At 44.4% G+C, this 19,695-nt stretch overlaps 1 protein-coding gene across 1 annotated transcript in view; it reads right to left on the bottom strand.

Annotated features, from left to right (window-relative positions):
* The window catches only part of ENKUR (enkurin, TRPC channel interacting protein), a 106,120-nt gene that overhangs the window by 70,930 nt on the left and 15,495 nt on the right, over window positions 1-19,695 (bottom strand). The window contains exon 2 of the mRNA XM_030199289.1: window positions 12,972-13,117. Within this exon, the coding sequence (XP_030055149.1) occupies window positions 12,972-13,117 (146 nt within the window). The remainder of the gene's footprint in view (window positions 1-12,971; window positions 13,118-19,695) is intronic.

Below are 19,695 nucleotides of genomic sequence, written 5' to 3'. Positions count from 1 at the left end.
AAATTATCCATGATGTGAGGACTGCTCATCCTCCCCGCTATCAGTTTCAATACATCTCAAGTGACTGAGGAGGATGTAGCCACTCCTACTGTGATGCCCCCACCTCTGTCAATGACAGTCTTTTTGGAGCAGCTTATGCAGATGGGAGTGCTTCTTTACACAACATGATGCTGCAGCTTTAACATCACTGATGTCAAGTGCAGGGTGTGATCCTGATAGGAATGTGATCTGAAGGAATGTTGATCCTAGATCTAGGAGGGTTTTTTTTATTTTTTCTTTCCCTAGTTCTAAGAATATTGTTTTTAAAGCTTTTCATTCAGCTACTTTTTCTTACTCAGTATTAGAATGGTGGAATATCTTAGCAATAGAAGTCAGGCCATATAATGGCAAGGACCTATTTTGTAGGGCGTTAAAATCTTTGCTGTTTTGAAAGTTTTTGACCTCTTAAGCAAAAAAGGAGATTGCATTATTCCAGAATGAAGTGTTTGTGTTATCTCTTGTTATATAATCTTTTATTGACCTGTAAACCACATTGAACTTCACGGATAATGTGGGATAGAAATGGCTAATGTAATGTAACTAATACTCAAGACCCATGCCCTGCCTAAAATAAACATCTCTATGTTGACTTGGAGGAGGCTTGGAGTTAAGGTCAGCTGCACTGGTGTCCTTTCCTGGTGCATCAAGAAGAAAAAACTTCACTGAGGCACCAGAAATCCTTAGTGTCTCAATGCTAGAGGAGGCCTAACCTCTCTTTCAGTGCTGCAAGACAGGCAAAGACAGAATGAGACTTCATCAGCTGAATTCATTCTATGAGTCCAAGTCAGAGGACTCTTGGGAGTCAGAAGAAGAGTCATGGAGCTTTTTAGAGGAGAGATCCTCCAAATTAGGTCCAAACTATCTAAAGCTACTCCAGCAGAGGAAAATAGCCCAACCTATAGTTCAGCCTTAATTGCCAGAGATCCTACAATGCAAGGTCTCAAAATTGACCAAAACTGGGAATCTTTTCAACCACTAAAAGCTCAGGATGTAAGAACAATGTTGTTGAAATGCTCCCGAGCCAACTGCTTCCTGGATCAATGCCCAAAACACCTACTCAAATCCATCTCTATGGAAGCAGTAAACTGGTTACTAAATATTCTCAATGAGCTGTTAAAAACTGGCTCTCTTCCTCCTGATATGGGCAAAAAATTGTTCTCGCTCTACTGCTGAAGGGATCTGGGCTAGACGTAACATAGCCTGCAAACTACTGTCCAGTGGCAAACATACCCCTATCCTACATTAGTAAACAACTCTATTTTTATCTGGAAATTTTTTCTATTTTACACTGGTCACAATTTGGCTTCAGATAGTCACTTAGTACAGAAACATTCCTGCTAGTTCTAACTACATATGTGAACACCACCTATGCAAAGGCAACCAAGAAATTCTTCTCCAATTCGATATATCGGTGGAGTTCAATGCGGTTGACCACACATTACTACTCAAACTCCTGGATCAGATAGGAATAACAGGGACTGTGTTCAAATGGTTCAGTAAATTCCTTTCAAATCAAAGCTATTCTGTCAAGCAAAAACAACCAGCTTTCCAACTACCTGTCTCCTAACTGAAGGATCCCGCAGGGATCTCCCCTCTCACCTATCCTGTTCAATCTCTTTATAGCATCCCTTGCCTCAATACACCTGGGACTTAATGAACTACTATTATCTTATGTGGATGACATCCTGCTTCTGTTAACCAGTAACAGCATCAAAGATCCAACTTAGTCTGTAGCGAATGGTATGACTGCTGTTAGCACCTGGGCCATGACCAATAAACTGAAACTGAATGCGCAAAAAAACAAGGTCTTGTGGTTCTGAAATCAGGGAGTTGAAGTCCCATCATCAATATCTTTGTTCAATGGTCAAAGCCTTACAGTCGAATCTGAAACTAGAGTATTAAGAGTTTAGCTTGATTCTTCACTTATCTTCTCTTTCCATATTAAAGCGCTATGGAAGAAAACACTATTAAAAATGAGACAGTTACGTCTAGTCAGACCGTTCTTCAACCAAAAAGCCTTCACACTACTAGTCCAAATGTTAGTCCTATCTCACTTGGATTGCTTTAAAGTTATATTTCTTGGTATTAAGGGTCAATATCAGAAAAAACTCCAAATCATACAGAATACAGCTGTAAGACTAATATACAGATTGAATAGACATACTAGTGTTTCAACTCATCTAAACAAACTGCACTGGCTTCCCATAGCAGAAAGACTCAGGTTCAAAGCTGCTTGTTTAGTTTTTCAAATCCTACAGGGCTTCACCTCTGAACTGCTGACTAAGACCATTTCACTATATCTGGTCTAGTCTAACAGACTGAAACAACAACTAATGCTAGCATCACCATTTCAAAAGACAATTCAAAATCAGAAGATTTTCAGCTCTCTGTTTCCTGTACTTGGGAGTCAAAATATGTAACTCTCTAACTATTCCCATCAGAACAGAAAACTGCTACCTCAACTTCAGGAAGAGGCTAAAAACCTCTCTCTTCCCAAAGACTGATTCATAATAATCCACCATAACTTCTACATCCTAATATCATCCATCTGCAGGAGCTGCCCATAGAGAGAACTCTTGAGAATGACTGACTTTATCAATGTTTTTTTTCTCCTCACCTGTGAAAGGCACAGGTTATCACTCTCCCTGTATCTTAAAAAACTGCTTTGCTTTACTTTTAACAGTGTGACTGTAGTTAATAAGGGCCCAGACCTGTCCACTAGCCACACTGTCACAAGTACATTTAAACAACTTGGAGAAAATATACTTTTTATAAGAACATAAGAATAGCCATACTGGGTCAGACCAATGGGCCATCTAGCCCAGTATCCTTTTTCCAACAGTGGTCAATCCAGGTTACAAGTACCTGGCAGAAACCCAAATAGCAACATTCCATGCTACCATGGGTTCTCTACCCAGTCCTTGGGACATACCACTCACTCCCAAACTATTACTCCTAATTAACTACTGTCTCTCCCTAACCCACCACGCAACCACAACCTACAGCATAGACAACACTACTCCTACAACTCACAAACCATTCACACGCCCCACACACAACATGACGATCCAAAACATTAAACAACAGCACAAACAACCTACGAGTCACAGTCACAATCAACAGAAAGAAACGAAAAGACACAACAAACCTATACATCAAGAAGACAGACAGCTGATAAAAATTATCACTACCTCAAACCCAACTGAACGCCACCAAAAAATACAAATAGGATACATCAATGCCAGATCAGTAGTCAATAAAACCACGACAATAAAGGATTGGATTGCAGATGACCATCTCGACTTCCTACTTATCAGCGAAACTTGGATCCACGATCCCAAAAGATCCAATAATCTCAGAGCTCTGTTCTCCAGGATACAAAATCACCCACTGGACAAGAGTAGGAAAAAGAGGAGGAGGCATAGCAATAATCTACAAATCTCAATTCACAGTCACAACAACAGCAGAATCCATTCTTCCCCAACTCGAAATAGCCTCTGTCAGAATCAACCACTCCAACCTATGTGATCAACTAAACCTAATTCTATTTTACAGACCCCCGGGCAAATGGCAAGTCTCACAAATGCATTTGCTGGACTTCATATCGAAAACCTGTGTTTCCACCCAAAATCTTCTCATAGCAGGAGACATCAATCTTCACCTTGAAGACACTAACTCAAGCAATGTACAAGAATGCAAAGACTTCCTCCAACTATGGGAGCTCCACTGGCCAAACACACAGTCCACCCATGAAAAAGGACATACACTAGACATCATCACCCACAAACTCTCATCAGAACCAAATATTATATTAATAGACACAAAATGGACAGCCAGACTATGGTCCGACAGTGCAAACCTCTCCCTCCACTGAAGAATAAAAAAGACACAGCAAAAGCAAAAACAACAAACCTATACTACGAGAGGTAAAATAGACCCACTAACATTCTGGCAGCAATTCTACACCGACGAATGGACAACACCCACAGACTCACCCCAGTTCCTCCAAGAATGGGAAAACAGATGCCTAACAATACTAATCGATATAGCACCACTTCAAACCAGAACATCTCATAGAAAAAACTCAATACCATGGTTTAACGAAGAACTAAAAGAACTAAAAACACAGGTCAGAAGACTAGAAAGAGCGTGGAGCAAGAAAAAAGACGAAAACACACTTAAAAACTGGAAACAACTACAAAGAAAATACAAGTACACTATCAGACAAACAAAAAGGACATATTACAAAACCAAAACAGACAAACAAAAAGGACATATTACAAAACTAAAATAGGACCAAACTACAAGGACACACATAAACTCTTCTCACTCGTAAACAATCTTCTAAATACTACCACGGTTACATCCAACAACTCAGATTCCCCATCAGCAACCAATCTTGCAAATCACTTCAAAGAAAAAATCATAAAGCTCCGACTCACGATACCTACTAATGCAACGGATTACACAAATATCCTTGAATGTCTAGACCCAAAACCCGAGGAATGCCCAGCAGACTGATCATGGACTAATTTTGACATGATCTCACCAAATGAACTCTCACATTGGCTTGGAAAATACGCCAAATCACAATGCAAACTAGACATTTGCTCTAATAATCTAATAAGATCAGCACCCAAATACTTCAAAACAGAACTCACGAACCACGTAAATCACAGGCTTCAAAACGGGCTCTTCCCCACGGATAAAGGAAACATCCTTCTTACGCCGCTACCAAAAGATACTAAGAAAAGCTCAATGGACCTAACCAACTACCGCCCAGTAGCATCTATTCCACTCACAACTAAACTCATGGAAGGTATTGTGGCAAAACAACTCACTGAATACCTAAATAACCATTCAATCTTGCACGACTCTCAATCAGGATTCCGATCAAATCACAGCACTGAAACTATTCTAGTGACCGCAATGAACTCATTTAAACAAACAATCGCAACTGGCAACAACATACTCCTTCTACAATTTGACATGTCCAGCTCCTTTGACATGGTTAATCATGAAATACTGTTACATATACTAGAATACTTTGGAATAGGAGGTACAGTCCTCAAATGGTTCAAAGGATTCCTGACCACAAGATCTTACCAAGTAACAACGAACGCGGAAAGATCACCCCCATGGACACCCAAGTGTGGAGTCCCCCCTCTCGCCAACATTATTCAATCTGATGGATACCTTTAGCCAAACTGCTGACTAATCAAAACCTCAACCCCTACATATATGCAGACGATGTCACAATCTACATCCCGTTCAAACATGATCTAAACGAAATCACCAACGAGATCAACCGAAGCCTCCATATAATGCACACCTGGGCAGGTGCATTCCAACTAAAACTTAATGCAGAAAAAACACAATGTCTTGTACTCACCTCACAACATAACACAAAACACTTCTCCACCATAACCACATCATACTGCTCTCTCCCTATCTCAAAAAACTTGAAAAGTCTTTGAGTCGCCATTGATCGAAACCTCACCCTTGATGACCACGTGAAGAACACAACGAAAAAGATGTTCTACTCCATGTGGAAGCTTAAAAGAGTAAAACCTTTCTTCCCGAGGTACGTATTCCGCACCCTGGTACAGTCAATGGTAATAAGTCATCTGGACTACTGCAACTATATGCTGGATGCAAAGAACAAACTATCAAAAAACTACAAACTGCCCAGAATACTGCCGCCAGACTCATATTTGGAAAAACTAAATATGAAAATGCAAAACCCTTAAGAGAGAAGCTCCACTGGCTCCAACGTAGGGAGCGCATTACGTTCAAGATCTGCACGATTATACACAAAATCATTCATGCAGACGCCCCAATCTACATGCAAAACCTCGGAGACTTACCTCCAAGAAACGCCACAAGAGCATCCCGCAAGTTCCTCAACCTGCACTTCCCCAGTTGTAAAGGACTAAAGTACAAGCAGATGCACGATACTACATTCTCGTACTTGGGCATGAAATTGTGGAATGCACTGCCTACAGACCTGAGAACAATCAACAAAACAACTATTTTTCGCAGATCTCTAAAGACATATCTCTTCAACAAGGCATACAATGAGAACTAACGGCCACACAAATCCGCCTGACAACCCACTCAGCCAAGATAACTCACCTACTATAATTACCACTCAGCCAAGATAACTCACCTACTATAACTACCTAATCACCCCTTTCTTCTTCCTTTTACCCTTACCTAACCTCGATACAATATTAAATGTATCTGTCACCCTGCAATGACTTTGCTTACAAAATATGTAAGCCACACTGAACCCGCAATGACTATGTTAACAAAACTATGTAAGCCACATTGAGCCTGCAAATAGGTGGGATAATGTGGGATACAAATACAATAAATAAATAAATACCAGGCCAGTCTGTTTTTCATGACATCCACAATGAATATGCATGAGCTAAATTTGCATGAGCCATCTCAACTATATGCAAATTTATCTCATGCATATTCATTGTAAATAATCTGAAAATCTGACAGGCTATGTGTGCCCCAAGCACTGGGTTAAGAACCCCTGCATGCTACCAATCCTAGAGCAAGCAGTGGCTTCCCCCATATCTAGCTCAATAGCAGACTACGAACTTTTCCTCCAAAAGCCTGTCCAAACCTTTTTTAAACCCAGATACACTAACCGCTGTTACGGCACCCTCCGGCAACAAGTTCCAGAGCTTAACTATTCACCGAGTGAAAAAAATATTTCCTCCTAATTATTTTTAAAGTGTTTCTATGTAATTTCATTGAGTGTCCCCTAGTCTTTGTACTTTTTGAAAGAGTAAAAAATGGATTCACTTTTACCCATTCTACACCACTCAAGGTTTTGTAGACCTCACTCATATCTCCCCTCAGCCATCTCTTTTCCAAGAGCACTAACCTCTTTAGCCATTCCTCATATGAGAGGAGCTCCATTCCTATCATTTTATTTGCTCTTCATTGAACCTTTTCTAATTCTGTTTTACCTTTTTTGAGCTTCAGCAACCGGAATTGAACGCAATGCACAAGTTTTAGAATTCATTGTTGAATGATGTGGTAAAATCAGTTAATGTAAATGGGTTTAAAAAGGATTGGACAATTTCCTGGAAGAAAAGTCCATAAAGTATTACTAACAAGGTAGACTTGCGGAAAGCCACTGCTTGACCCTGGAAGTAGGCAGAATGGAATCTATCTACTTTTTGGGATTCTGCCAGGTACTTGTGACATGGATTTGCCATTGTTGGAAACAGGATACTGGGCTTGATGGACCTTTGGTCTGACCTGGTTTGGTAGTTCATATGCTCTTGAAAAGATAAACTTTTCCATGTATGCTTGTTTCACCCCACATATGGATTTATTGACTTATCATATTCCATCTCAGTCATCACTTCTTCAAGCTGAAGAGTCCTTTCTAGTTTTGCTTTTCTTCATGATGGGAGGGGGGGGGGGGTCGGGGTGGGTAGAGAGGAGGTAAGTTCTATCCCCTCTATCATTTTGGTTGCCCTTTTTTGAACCTTTTCTAGTTGCACTACGTTTTTTTGAGATAAGGCAATCAGAAGTGGGCATAGCACTGAATTTCCAAATGTACCACAGAGGCACTATGATACTCTTCACTGTATTTGCCATTCCTTTCCAACTAATTCCTAGCATTTATCTGCTTTTATGATTGCTGCTGCACACTAAGCCAAAGATTTCAATGCCTCAAAGATCCTTTTCTGCTAATATGGAAATCAATGTTGCTTACCATAGACAACAGGATTAATCAGGCACAGAAGTGGATGATGCCATTGCATGGTGCTGGGATGGAACAGTTCTCCCAGAGCTCTGGACTAATGTAATGTTCTCAGAAAGTGTGGCCCTTTCTGTGTGCTGTGGTCTCAGTCCCCTGAGTTAATTCCATAGCTAAAGGAGTAAAGAAACTCTTGGGGGGGGGGGGGGGGGTAGAAGAGATTTTGTGTCTGATTAATCCTACTGTCTACAGAAGTGTTTCCCAAACTTTTATCTAATGTGACTCTATTTGATGAAAACAAGAACAGCAGACTGCCACTCCCCTACACTCTCTTATTAACTTTTAATCTTCCTACATATTCAAAGCATGAAGGCAGCTGCAGCAGAGACCCTGTTCAAGACCCTGTGTGTCAGCATGTATTTACAGACCCCAGAACTCTGTTTTAATGTAACAGTAAGTCCACAAAAGGAGGAGGACCTGTCTCCCAGCCCCGTCCCTTTCTTTACCTGTCCAGAGAGTCCCAAACAGATCCCCCCCCAAGGCCCTTGCATTCATACCATCAACACATTCATTCACCCTCCATCTCACCTTCCCTTCTTCTTCAGCTTCCACCCAAATCCTCCATCAGCAATCTCATAAGTCACTACTTTGTGGATTGCCCCAACACAGTAATACAATGTTTACCATATGTGACCTCTCCGCTTTACTTCCTTATGTCCTTCCACATTGGCCTCACTCTCCGCAGGAGGTCTCAACCCCACATAACTTGGTCTGCCAAATGCAGTTTTTATGGGAAAGGATTAGTGAGGAAGAGCAGCTGTCCCTGCTGGTGTTAATGGATGCTATGTGGAGTTCAGTGTCTCCCATGTATATAATACAAATGAAAGGTCACAAGCAGCTACATGGGAAGCAAAATGATGTGATTAATGTAGTCTAGAAGGCATGGTGGCAGCTTGAGAGAGACATAGGGATGAGGCCATCAGTCATGCTACTTGTCCTTGCTAAGAAATCCAGCTTTTAGCCTAACGATAGGAAATAAAATGTTTGGGAGTGGAAGGCCAAGGGCTTGGTTAAAATGCAGAATCTCTTAGATAGTGACCATGAGGGCATGAGTACCTTGGAACAGCTCCAGGGGGAATATGGCATTATGGGGGGAAATTCAATAACAGATTTATTTATTTATTGGGATTTTACTAACTGCTTTTATGAAGAGATTCACCCAAGGTGGTGTACAGCAGGTACAGTTTAACATAAAACTTACAATTTTGTTAACAGCATAATAGTAAAATAACCAAGAATAAACAGAAATACAATAAATGAGTTAAAACATGAAAACAGTAAATTGAAACCTAATAATAGATAACAACATGTGCCAATTAACGAATACTTGGGTCAAAATTCAGTTGGCAGTGGTCAGTGTTATTTTTAAATACTAACTGTCACTGGCTAGCACTGAATATTGGGTGCTAATTTAAGTGGGGCTAGCCTTCGGAGTTTATGTGATTCCCAGCTGAATATCAGCTGGGGCTTGCACAAGAAAACCAAAATGTTTGGATACCCTCTGATTTCTCCCCTCTTAAACTTACTCCAAGGCAGCCCCCCTCCTCCCGCCCTCTGATCACACAACCCCCCCCCCCCAACCTCCTCCCACCCTTCCAAAATGCAGGATAGGCCTTCTCCAGGTTAACCTGAAATGTCTGGTGGTCCAGCATGGGAAAGGGAGGAGCAGGAGCAAAGCCCCCTAGGGCTGCCTTTCCAAAATGGCTGCTGTGACTTCTCGCAGCAGCTTTGAGGTACTATCTTTACCACCACTGCCCCAACGTACCACCAGGGATTGCAGCTAGGAGAGGGGAATCAAGGCCAGAAGCATAGAGATCAAAGGGCTTAAATTTGCCTGCTCCCAGCACTGAATTTTGCCAGTGACTGCATAACTGCTGGCTCTTCCTCAACCCCTCCCACTGTACCGCGCTGACCTGCTCACCTTTTTGATGTCCAGTAGAGCCAATATTCATGGCAGTGCCTGGTTAAGTGTAAATGAACATTGGCAGTTGGGTGTCCCCGAGAGATTTAAGCACACAGAAGCCTCTCCTGCCCATTTAAATTGCTTTGAAGATTGGGTAGAGTCTGACCCATAAAATAGGACAGGAGCTTGGGATAAAAGGAGGATAAGGAATAGTCTCTTTGTATTCCCAGGTAAACCCCAAATTTTAAACAGAAAAGGAGAAACAAAGACTGAGGTATATCCTTACCCAAGAGTTGTACAATCCAACTCTAGGAAAAAAGAAAAATAAATCTTGTAGCCTGACAAGACAGGCGTCTTAGGGAAGGGGTAACAGGAAAGAGAACATGAGGGAGACAGCCAGCAGACAGCCTGGGAAGGAAGCTCAATCTCATGGGAAATGTAGTGCAGGAGCCCGTTTCTCCCCAGGTGGGGAAAGCTACTACCTTAATCAATCACTCTGGCAGCTCCTGGAAAAAGGTGTAGCCAGAATGCAATTTTTGGGTGGGCCAGTGGGTAGGTTGGGTAGGCATTCATTTCCTCTTCCCTTCTCCCGCCCCCCCCCCCCCCCACCGTAAACATTAAAAGTTAAATACTTTAGCTGGTGAAGATCCCTAGCCCACAGATCCATGTTTAGAAAAGCACAGCAGTCAAAGGCAGTACTCCGAGCCCTAGTCACCAGCGTCGCAGGCATGCTCAATGCTTATGCATGAACTGAATATGCCCATGGTGGTGGTATTAATAGTTTGGAGCATCACCACCGACTGGTACAGCTTTCTGACAAAGGGTTCGACGGACTATGGATGTTTTCAGGTGGTGAGGGCTTGGAGATCCTCACCAGTTAGGTGAATGATGCACCTTTTTAAAAAGTTCAGTTATATAAACATAACTCTCAAAGTAATTGGCAAAAGAAAACTCTCACAAAAACACACAACAACTGTAACTCGGTGAGGTGCATTCGTATTGTTTTAAAGGGTAAGGGAAAAAGCCTCTGTTTCAAGTCCAACCTCCAACCCAATAGTTACAAGTTATAACTAAAAACAAACCTGTTCAGAAAGGCATATCCCACCGACCCAACATAAGAACCTAAGTACCTGCAACACAACAAAACCAAAGATCATAATGGACACACCCCAACTCTCCCTCTTCCTCTCTTATATCCCTCCAATGTATCTACCATACATGAACCTTATTCTACCACTAGTACACCTTGTATTTGTTCATATTGGAACTGGCAAACGCGGTTACGGTACTATGTAAGCCACATTGAGCCTGCAAATAGGTGGGAAAATGTGGGATACAAATGTAGCAAATAAATAAATTGTCGTAGATTAATTATTTATCCAATGACATATGTGTGCTGTTTCAAGGAAAAACTGATAATAGGATTGGACAAGCAGAGGTAAAGGAAGGAGAAAGTATCCTCTTTCTGCAGCTTCCAACCTAAAGGGCCTTTTTTACTAAATGTGCGCTAATGGATTTAGTACATGCTAAATGCTGTGTAGCCCACTGTATACCTGTGGGCTGCATGGCACTTAACGCAAACCAATTTATTAGTGCACCTTAATAAAAGGACCCCTATGTAACTAATCTATACACATAAGCTTCTTTACAGTTTTTCTACATTTTTTAAACTTTATTGGATTCACACATAGACATTGGTTAGAAGAATGTACCTGCCATTTACAATAACAATATCCAACTACATTTTGGGTTTTCTAATTCTAAGAATAATATGGATTTGGCAATTCTATTCCAAATGAAGTGTAACATGCTATAAATCTGCTTTATTTATTTAAAATTCCTATATTCTGCCTACTAGCCTCAAAGAGGCTATCAAAGAAGTTTCAATATTAAAAATCAAACATAAAAATATCATTCATTTTCTTCTATTACCCCCCCCACCACGCCCAGCAGCACAAAGAAGACCTTCCTAAAATTATTATCCCCCAATCCTAAGAACAACCAGGTCTTCAAACCTGTACAAAATGACTAACAGAGCAAGAATGTGATCTTTTGCTTAAAAGAAAGGAGATAACGAAGAAATGGTGACAAAATAATATATCAACATTTACTTCCCCCAATCCTGCTTGTCCTAGGAGAAACTTAGATACAATCCCCTGATATTCAAAAGGGCTTAACGGGGAGTAGAGGTTACCTCGCTGTGAAATCCAGCACACAATATTCAGTGGCAATTAACCAGTTAGTGCCACTGAATATTGCCACTAACTACATAAGTATTGCCATACTGGGACAGACTGAAGGTCCATCAACCCCAGCATCCCGTTTCCAACAGTGACCAATCCAGGTCACAAGTACCTGGCAAGATCCCAAAACAGTACAATAAATTTTATGCTGCTCATTCTAGAAATAAGCAGTGGATTTTCCCCAAGTCCATTTTAATAATGGTCTATGAACTTTTCCTTTAGGAAGCCACGCAAACCTTTTTTAAACCCTGCTAACTAACTGCTTTTACTACTACGGCAACGAATTCCAGAGTTTAATTACACGTTGAGTGAAGAAATATTTTCTCCTGATTCGTTTTAAATTTACTACTTTGTAGCTTCATTGCGTGCCCCCTAGTCCTAGTATTTTTGGAAAGAGTAAACAAGCGATTCACGTCTACCTGTTCTACTCCACTCATTATTTTATAGACCTCTATCACATTTCCCCTCAGCCTTCTTTTCTCCAAGCTGAACAGCCCTAGCCGTTTTATCCTTTTCTCATATGAAGTCTGCCTTCTCCTAACCAGTTATTAAGGGGCGGGCTGGGGGGCGAAGCATGGCCAGAGTGCCTACTTAGTCGGTTAATGGCAATTTTCATTCTGCTAATTGGCTAAGTAACTGCATAAAGTTCGGACAGCATAAAGGCTGTCCTAACTTACGCAGTGAAGTTAATTGGGCACCAGTCTGAATAAATGGCCAGTGCCCAGATAATTTCCAGGTGACTGCTGAGACCTGGATAGTCAATGCCAGGAGCCGCACGTGCCCCAGCATTGTATATCCAGGGTCAGTTCAGTTCACAGCTATGAGCGGCTCAGACGCCACTTACCTCTGTAGGCTGAATATCGGGCAGAATAACTTCATTATAAACAATACAGTTAATCTGAATTTAAAAAGCCCAGAATAAATGACTAGTACAATACAAAGACTAATAAAATTAGAACTAAATTTGGTGCTATGTGTTGCATCACCAACTTACGTTCTGGTAGCTTCGGCTCTTTAGAATGTTTCAGTAAGTATTCTTTAGGAGATGGTACATCAAGTTTAGCAGGTCCCATGGTTTTATGTGCGGTTTTGTTTTTCTTGGATTCATACTTCACACTTTCTTTAAATGTTGATACATATCTTTAATGCAAAAAAGTGATAAACATATTATTATTCTCAAAAAATATTTACAGAATAATCATTAAAATTTTCCTTACATTTTGGCCCTCATTTTATAAACCCAATTTGTATTTGATACATGCATAACCCGGCACTTTATATTTATTTACGTATTCTTTCATTCACATATTTAGCCTCCTCTACTGATAATGCCAACAGGTTACAAGATAAATAACAATACAAAGAAAATAATGCATATGGAGGGATAGGCTGTCCAAATGGCGATTAAAAAAGTTTAATCGGAAGATGTGTAAAAAACCAAGTCCATAATGGAAGAAGTAAATAAAAGTTTTCCGATATTCAAAAATACACACACACACACAAAAAGACATCATAGATGTTTAAGTCTCTGTCTCTGCCAATTGGAAATACACTATGTAAAATGTGCAAAGGCAGTACTGGTCCCCGTGTTGAGAAAATATCCGCGGCAACAGCAGTACATTCCCCCCATGTGCAAAATGTTCATATATACCTCTGCACATTCCTCAGTGTGCAGAACAATGTCTCTGCGCAGGGAGCCAAACTTTTCAGTGCAGGAGCCAGAGCTACTGGGTCCGAGGAGAGAGATATTCAAACACCACCACTGCCTGCCACCCCACAATGTCTCCATGAGGGCTTGGATATCCATAAAGAATAGCCTGGAAAGGAGAGTGAAGCAGTGCCCTCCAGGATCACATCACCACTCATGTGCAATAACCAATCATAGGCAGGGTCATATACAGTGAGTTAGTTTTGCAGTTGCAAAACTGTTTCTACAGTTGTCATTATACAGGCAACAAACCATTGCTGAAGTCAGAATGTCCATAATATCCAATGACAAGTAATGATGGGGTCACCTCCACTAAGCATAAAATGCTGAAATGAGGGGCTGCACCAATTTGGACACCCCCCCCCCTTGTGTGCTGTCCCATACCTACATACTGATAATGTTGCCAGCTGCTCACAAAATGGCATGTAGCCACCCAAAGGCACACCTGCCTTATCCCACTGCCTATCCTCACCTCCCAGCAACAGTGCACATGCTCCACAGCAAGGCCACTTTGTCATTCCTCTGTTCCCATGGTCACTTGACCTCACACAGCACCTGTGCCAGTGCACTGCATACCCATTCCTTCAGCCTACCCCCCCCCACCCCCCAAATCCGGCAGTTGCCATTGGTCCCAGGTTCTGTGAGGCGCATTGAACAGCATAGAAACATAGAAAAATATAGGCAGATAAAGACCATATGGCCTAACCAGTCTGCCCATCCATGCCATCAACTCTCCCAATCACTCCCTTAGAGATCCTATGTACTTGCAGTGGCGTAGCCAGAAGGCAATTTTTGGGTGGGCCAACAGGTTGGATGGGTGGGCACTAGACAGTGGCGTGCTGGTAAATGTTTAACAACAGGCTCTCTCCCCGGTCCACCTCTGTGCGCCCCCGTCCACCTCTGCGCCTACCCTCAAAATTGCAGAGCTGGCTATAGCTGGGGAGAGAGCCTGGGGGGGGGGGGGGGCAATGCATTACTCTCTCCGGGAAAAAAAAATTAAATGATCCCAGGTTCCAATCTAATTCATGTTTAATGTGGGATAAAATGCCATAAATTAGTAAATAAATATAAACTTTTAATGTTGAGCACCTGATTCTCAAAGTGGACATATTCCAAACACTATAATAAAAATAAAATGATTTTTTTCTACCTTTGTTGTCTGGTGACTGTTTTTCTGATCATGTTGGCCCAGTATCTGATTCTGCTACTATCTGTCCTCTTAACTCTGTTTCCAGGGCTTCCTTTCCATTTATTTCTTTACTTTCCGCCTTTCTTCTTCATTTCTTGCCCCACATCCGTAAGTAAAAGCTGGGTCCTCCGCAGACTTGACTGTCCAGTGGATCCAGCTTCTGCCTATTTTCTTCATCCATGTGCAGTTTTTCTCCTCTCTTCCTTTTCCCTCATCTCATCGCCTTCCTCACTCTTCCCTCTCCTCCATCCATGTCCAGCAACCCTCCTCTCCCCTGCCATCCCCTCCATCCACCCATGTCCAGCAAACTTCATCTCTCCCCTGCCCTCCCCTCCATCCACCCATGTCCAGCAACTCTCCTCTCCCCTCCCTCCACCCATGTCCAGCAACTCTCCTATCCCCTCCCTCCACCCATGTCCAGCAACTCTCCTCTCCCCTGCCCTCCCTCCATCCATCCTTATCAAGCGATTCTCTTCTCTCCCCTGCCCCCCCTCCCGCCACCCATACCCAGCGATTCTCCTCTCTCCCCTGATTACCTCTGTCAAAGCGGCCGTGCTATTGAAAGCCCTGCCCGTCTCTAGCCTTCCCTTCGAGTTTGTTCCCTCAGAGTCCCGCCCTCACGGAAAGACGTCAGAAGGTGGGACTCTGAGGTAACAAATTCACGAAGGGAAGGCTCGATGGGCAGGGCTTTCAATGACGCGGCCGCTTCGACGGAGGTAAAAAAAGATTTAAACCCCGGGCGACGGGATGTTGGGTGGGCGGGCCTGGAGGGAAAGTGGCTGGACCTGGGTCCGTCCAGGCCCGCCCACAGGGCCGTGCCGATGCGGTAAGCGAGGTAAGCGCCGCAGGGGGGCGCCCACCTCTGGAGGGCGCCGCCGCGGAGCTTACCCTCGCCCCGCCGAGGCCTTTAAATCTTTTGGTCGCCCCGGGTGTCACCAGAAAGGGGGGTGCCGCCGCTCCCGCTGTCTTCATCCTGGCACACCCCCCCCCCCCGCACCAGCCCTTTAAATTTATTTGCCGACGCGATAGCGAGCGCAGCACCTCGTGTGGAAGTAAAGGAAGCGGATCCGATCATCTCATTGGGCCTTCCCTCACTGTCCCGCCCTCCTCTGACGCAACTTCCTATTTCCTCTAGGGCGGGACAGTGAGGGAAGGCCCAATGAGATGATCGGATCCGCTTCCTTTACTTCCACACGAGGTGCTGCGCTCGCTATCGCGTCGGCAATTTCTTTTTAAAAACGGGTGGCAGGGAGAAGACGAGGCAGGGTGAGGGTGGGGGACAGATGGGGTGACCGTGAAGGTGGGGGAGGACTCCGATAGCAGAAGGGACTGGGTGGGAGACAGATGGGGTGAGGGGGACTCGGATGGGCAGAAGGGACTGGGTGGGAGCCAGATGGGGTGAGGGGGACTCGGATGGGCAGAAGGGACTGGGTGGGAGACAGATGGGGTGAGGGTGGGGGGCACTTGGATAGCAGAAGGGACTGGGTGGGAGCCAGATGGGGTGAGGGGGACTCGGATGGGCAGAAGGGACTGGGTGAGGGGGACTCGGATGGGCAGAAGGGACTGGGTGGGAGCCAGATGGGGTGAGGGGGACTCGGATGGGCAGAAGGGACTGGGTGGGAGCCAGATGGGGTGAGGGGGACTCGGATGGGCAGAAGGGACTGGGTGGGAGACAGATGGGGTGAGGGTGGGGGGCACTTGGATAGCAGAAGGGACTGGGTGGGAGCCAGATGGGGTGAGGGGGACTCGGATGGGCAGAAGGGACTGGGTGGGAGACAGATGGGGTGAGGGGGACTCGGATGGGCAGAAGGGACTGGGTGGGAGACAGATGGGGTGAGAGTGGGGGGCACTTGGATAGCAGAAGGGACTGGGTGGGAGCCAGATGGGGTGAGGGGGACTCGGATGGGCAGAAGGGACTGGGTGGGAGACAGATGATGGGGTGAGGGTGCGGGGCACTTGGATAGCAGAAGGGACTGGGTGGGAGACAGATGGGGTGAGGGGGACTCGGATGGGCAGAAGGGACTGGGTGGGAGACAGATGGGGTGAGGGTGGGGGCACTTGGATAGCAGAAGGGACTGGGTGGGAGACAGATGGGGTGAGGGGGACTCGGATGGGCAGAAGGGACTGGGTGGGAGACAGATGATGGGGTGAGGGTGGGGGCACTTGGATAGCAGAAGGGACTGGGTGGGAGACAGATGGGGTGAGGGGGACTTGGATGGGCAGAAGGGACTGGGTGGGAGACAGATGGGAGAAGGGGCATGGAGCTGGAACTGGGGTCTGAAAAGTGAGCAGGAGGGAGAATGGGGTCATGCCTGGGGCAGGGGTGGATGGGAGAATCAATGGATCTGGAACTAGGGGCAGCCGCAGGTGGGAACTGGGAGCCGAAAAGAGGGGGCAGTGAGAGAGGGGGGATAGATCCTGGATGGAATGGGGAGTGAGAGGGAGGGCAGACCCTGAATGGATGGGAGGGGGAAAGAGAGAGGGCAAATGGTGAATCGAAGGAGCAGAGAGAAAGGGCAGACAGTGGATAGAAGGGAGTGAAAGAGCAGAAAGTGGATGGAAGGGGGCAGAGATAGAGGGCAAATGCTAGAGGGAAAGGAGAGAGAGAGGGCAGATGGTGGATGGAAGGGGGAGAGAGAGATGGCAGACTGGGGCAGATGGTGGATGGAAGGAGCAGAAATAGAGGGCAGATGTGGATGGAAGGGACATTAGAGAGGGCAGACACTGGAGAGCAGAGAGAGAGCGAAGACAGATGCTGGATGGAAGGAAGACGGTGAAAAGAAGATGAGGAAAGCAGAAACCAAAGACAACAAACTGTAAATATATATTTTTATTATTTTGCTTTAGGATATAGTATTTTAGCTGTGTTAATAAATGTTTATAAATAGAACATGTAAATAAGGTAATCTTTTTATTGGACTAATTTTAATACATTTTGACTTAACTTTCAGAGAACAAAACCCCCTTCCTCAGATCAGGATAGGATACTGTAACAGCACTATACTGTATTGACCTGAGGAAGGAGATTTTGGCCTCTGGAAGCTAAATGTATTAGTCCAATAAAATGGTATTATTTTATTTTCTGTATTTGTTTTATTTCTATTTGTTAATTTGTAAAGTGGTGATTGGTATTTGTTAGTTTTTTCAAATTTACATCTGCTGTCTTTATATTTTGCACAGTACTAGGGGACAGTTTCTGTTTCTGTGGTGTTGCATTGTATACAGAGTCTGGCATCGGGGGTTCAGTTTAATTTTTGTCTAAATAGAAAGTTTATGATTACTTATTCTATAGTGGATTAGGGTGTATCTATTTGTGAAAAAGACATGGCTTTCGGTTGGCATTGACTGTGCAGGATCGACGATCTGTACTAATCTGTCTGTTTTCGTTTTACAATAGGTGAATTGATGTTCTAGTGCTCACTAGTGTTTAAGATGCTTTCCTTTCCCTTGTGTGACTCGTAGAAACGACTGCTTATGGTATGGTAAAATTGCTCTATAGGTCGTGAGTGTTTTGTATTCTCGGCATGCCTAGTACTGGATTTGGGGGGGGGGGGGGTGTTAAACAATGACCGGCCCCGGGTGTCAACTACCCTAGCTACGCCACTGCTGCCGACGTCTCCCTTGCCTTGCACTCGTTGGTTCCATCAGTGTCCTGCCTTCTTCTGACGTCAGAAGAAGGCGGACACTGAGGGAACCAAGAGCGCAAAGGGAAGGGAGACGTCGGCAGCGCGCCGCTTTCACTGACGCTGCTGCGACCGGAAGTAAAAGATTTAAAGGCCCCAGGGTGCGGAGGGAAGGGCAGAGAGGCATGGATGGGAGGGCAGGGCCCAAGGAGAGGACAAATTGCTGGAAATGGAGGGGAGGGATAGAGGAGGCAAGGATTGCTGGCTATGGATGGAGGAGGGAAGGGCAGAGAGGGACAAGGATGGACATGGGGGCCCAGGGAGAGGACAAATTGCTGGAAATGGAGGGGAGGGGAGAGAGGAGGATTGCTGGCTATGGATGGAGGAGGGAAGGGCAGAGAGGGACAAGAATGGACATGGATGGGAGGGCAGGACCCAGGGAGAGAGGAGAAATTGCTGGAAATGGATATAGAGCAAGAAGTGAAGAAGAAAGGAGAAAAGTAAAGAAATAAATGGAAAGGAAGCCCTGGAAATGGAGTTAAGAGGACATATAGCAGCAGAATCAGATACTGGACCAGCATGATTGAAAAAAGAAAGTCACCAGACAACAAAGGTAGAAAAAAATTATTTTATTTTCATTTTAGCGTTTGGAATATGTCCACTTTGAGAATTTACATCTGCTATCTTATTTTGCAATGTATAGCAATTTGTTTCTAAGAATATTGCTGACAATTCCTTTCAGTGTGGCAAGTGGTGAGCGATCATTTTCATGGGGGGGGGGGGGCGTGATCATTTTCACGGGGGGGGGGGGGGGCGCCAACTGATAGTCTGCAGGGGGGCGCCAGAGACCCTAGGCACGGCCCTGCCCGCCCATGACTACGCCCCTGACTCTTACACAACTTTCCAGCACTCTTGTATAATTCACTTAAGTAGTGTCAATGCTTCCAGCACGCTTCAACACACTTGTATAATTTTTACTTCACCATCCACCATGGCTTACACTTCAGTCCAGACACAGTACTTCGCACGGCTTCCCTCAGTCACATCATAGCCATACAATGCACTCCTGGCATCACAGCAGTAAAATGCATCCAGTCACATACTGAGCTCCTGCTCTTTCTCTTTTGGGCCTCTGTATCGGGACCTCTCGCTTGTTCCTTAGCACTCCTAAGGTCTCTCTCTCCAGGGTCTCTGTATC

This window comes from Microcaecilia unicolor, chromosome 1 (assembly GCF_901765095.1).
Source record: "Microcaecilia unicolor chromosome 1, aMicUni1.1, whole genome shotgun sequence".
In the NCBI taxonomy this organism is placed as follows: Eukaryota; Metazoa; Chordata; class Amphibia; order Gymnophiona; family Siphonopidae; genus Microcaecilia; species Microcaecilia unicolor.
The sequence above is the reverse complement of the archived record's forward strand: the minus strand, read 5'-3'. Positions and strand labels throughout refer to the sequence as shown.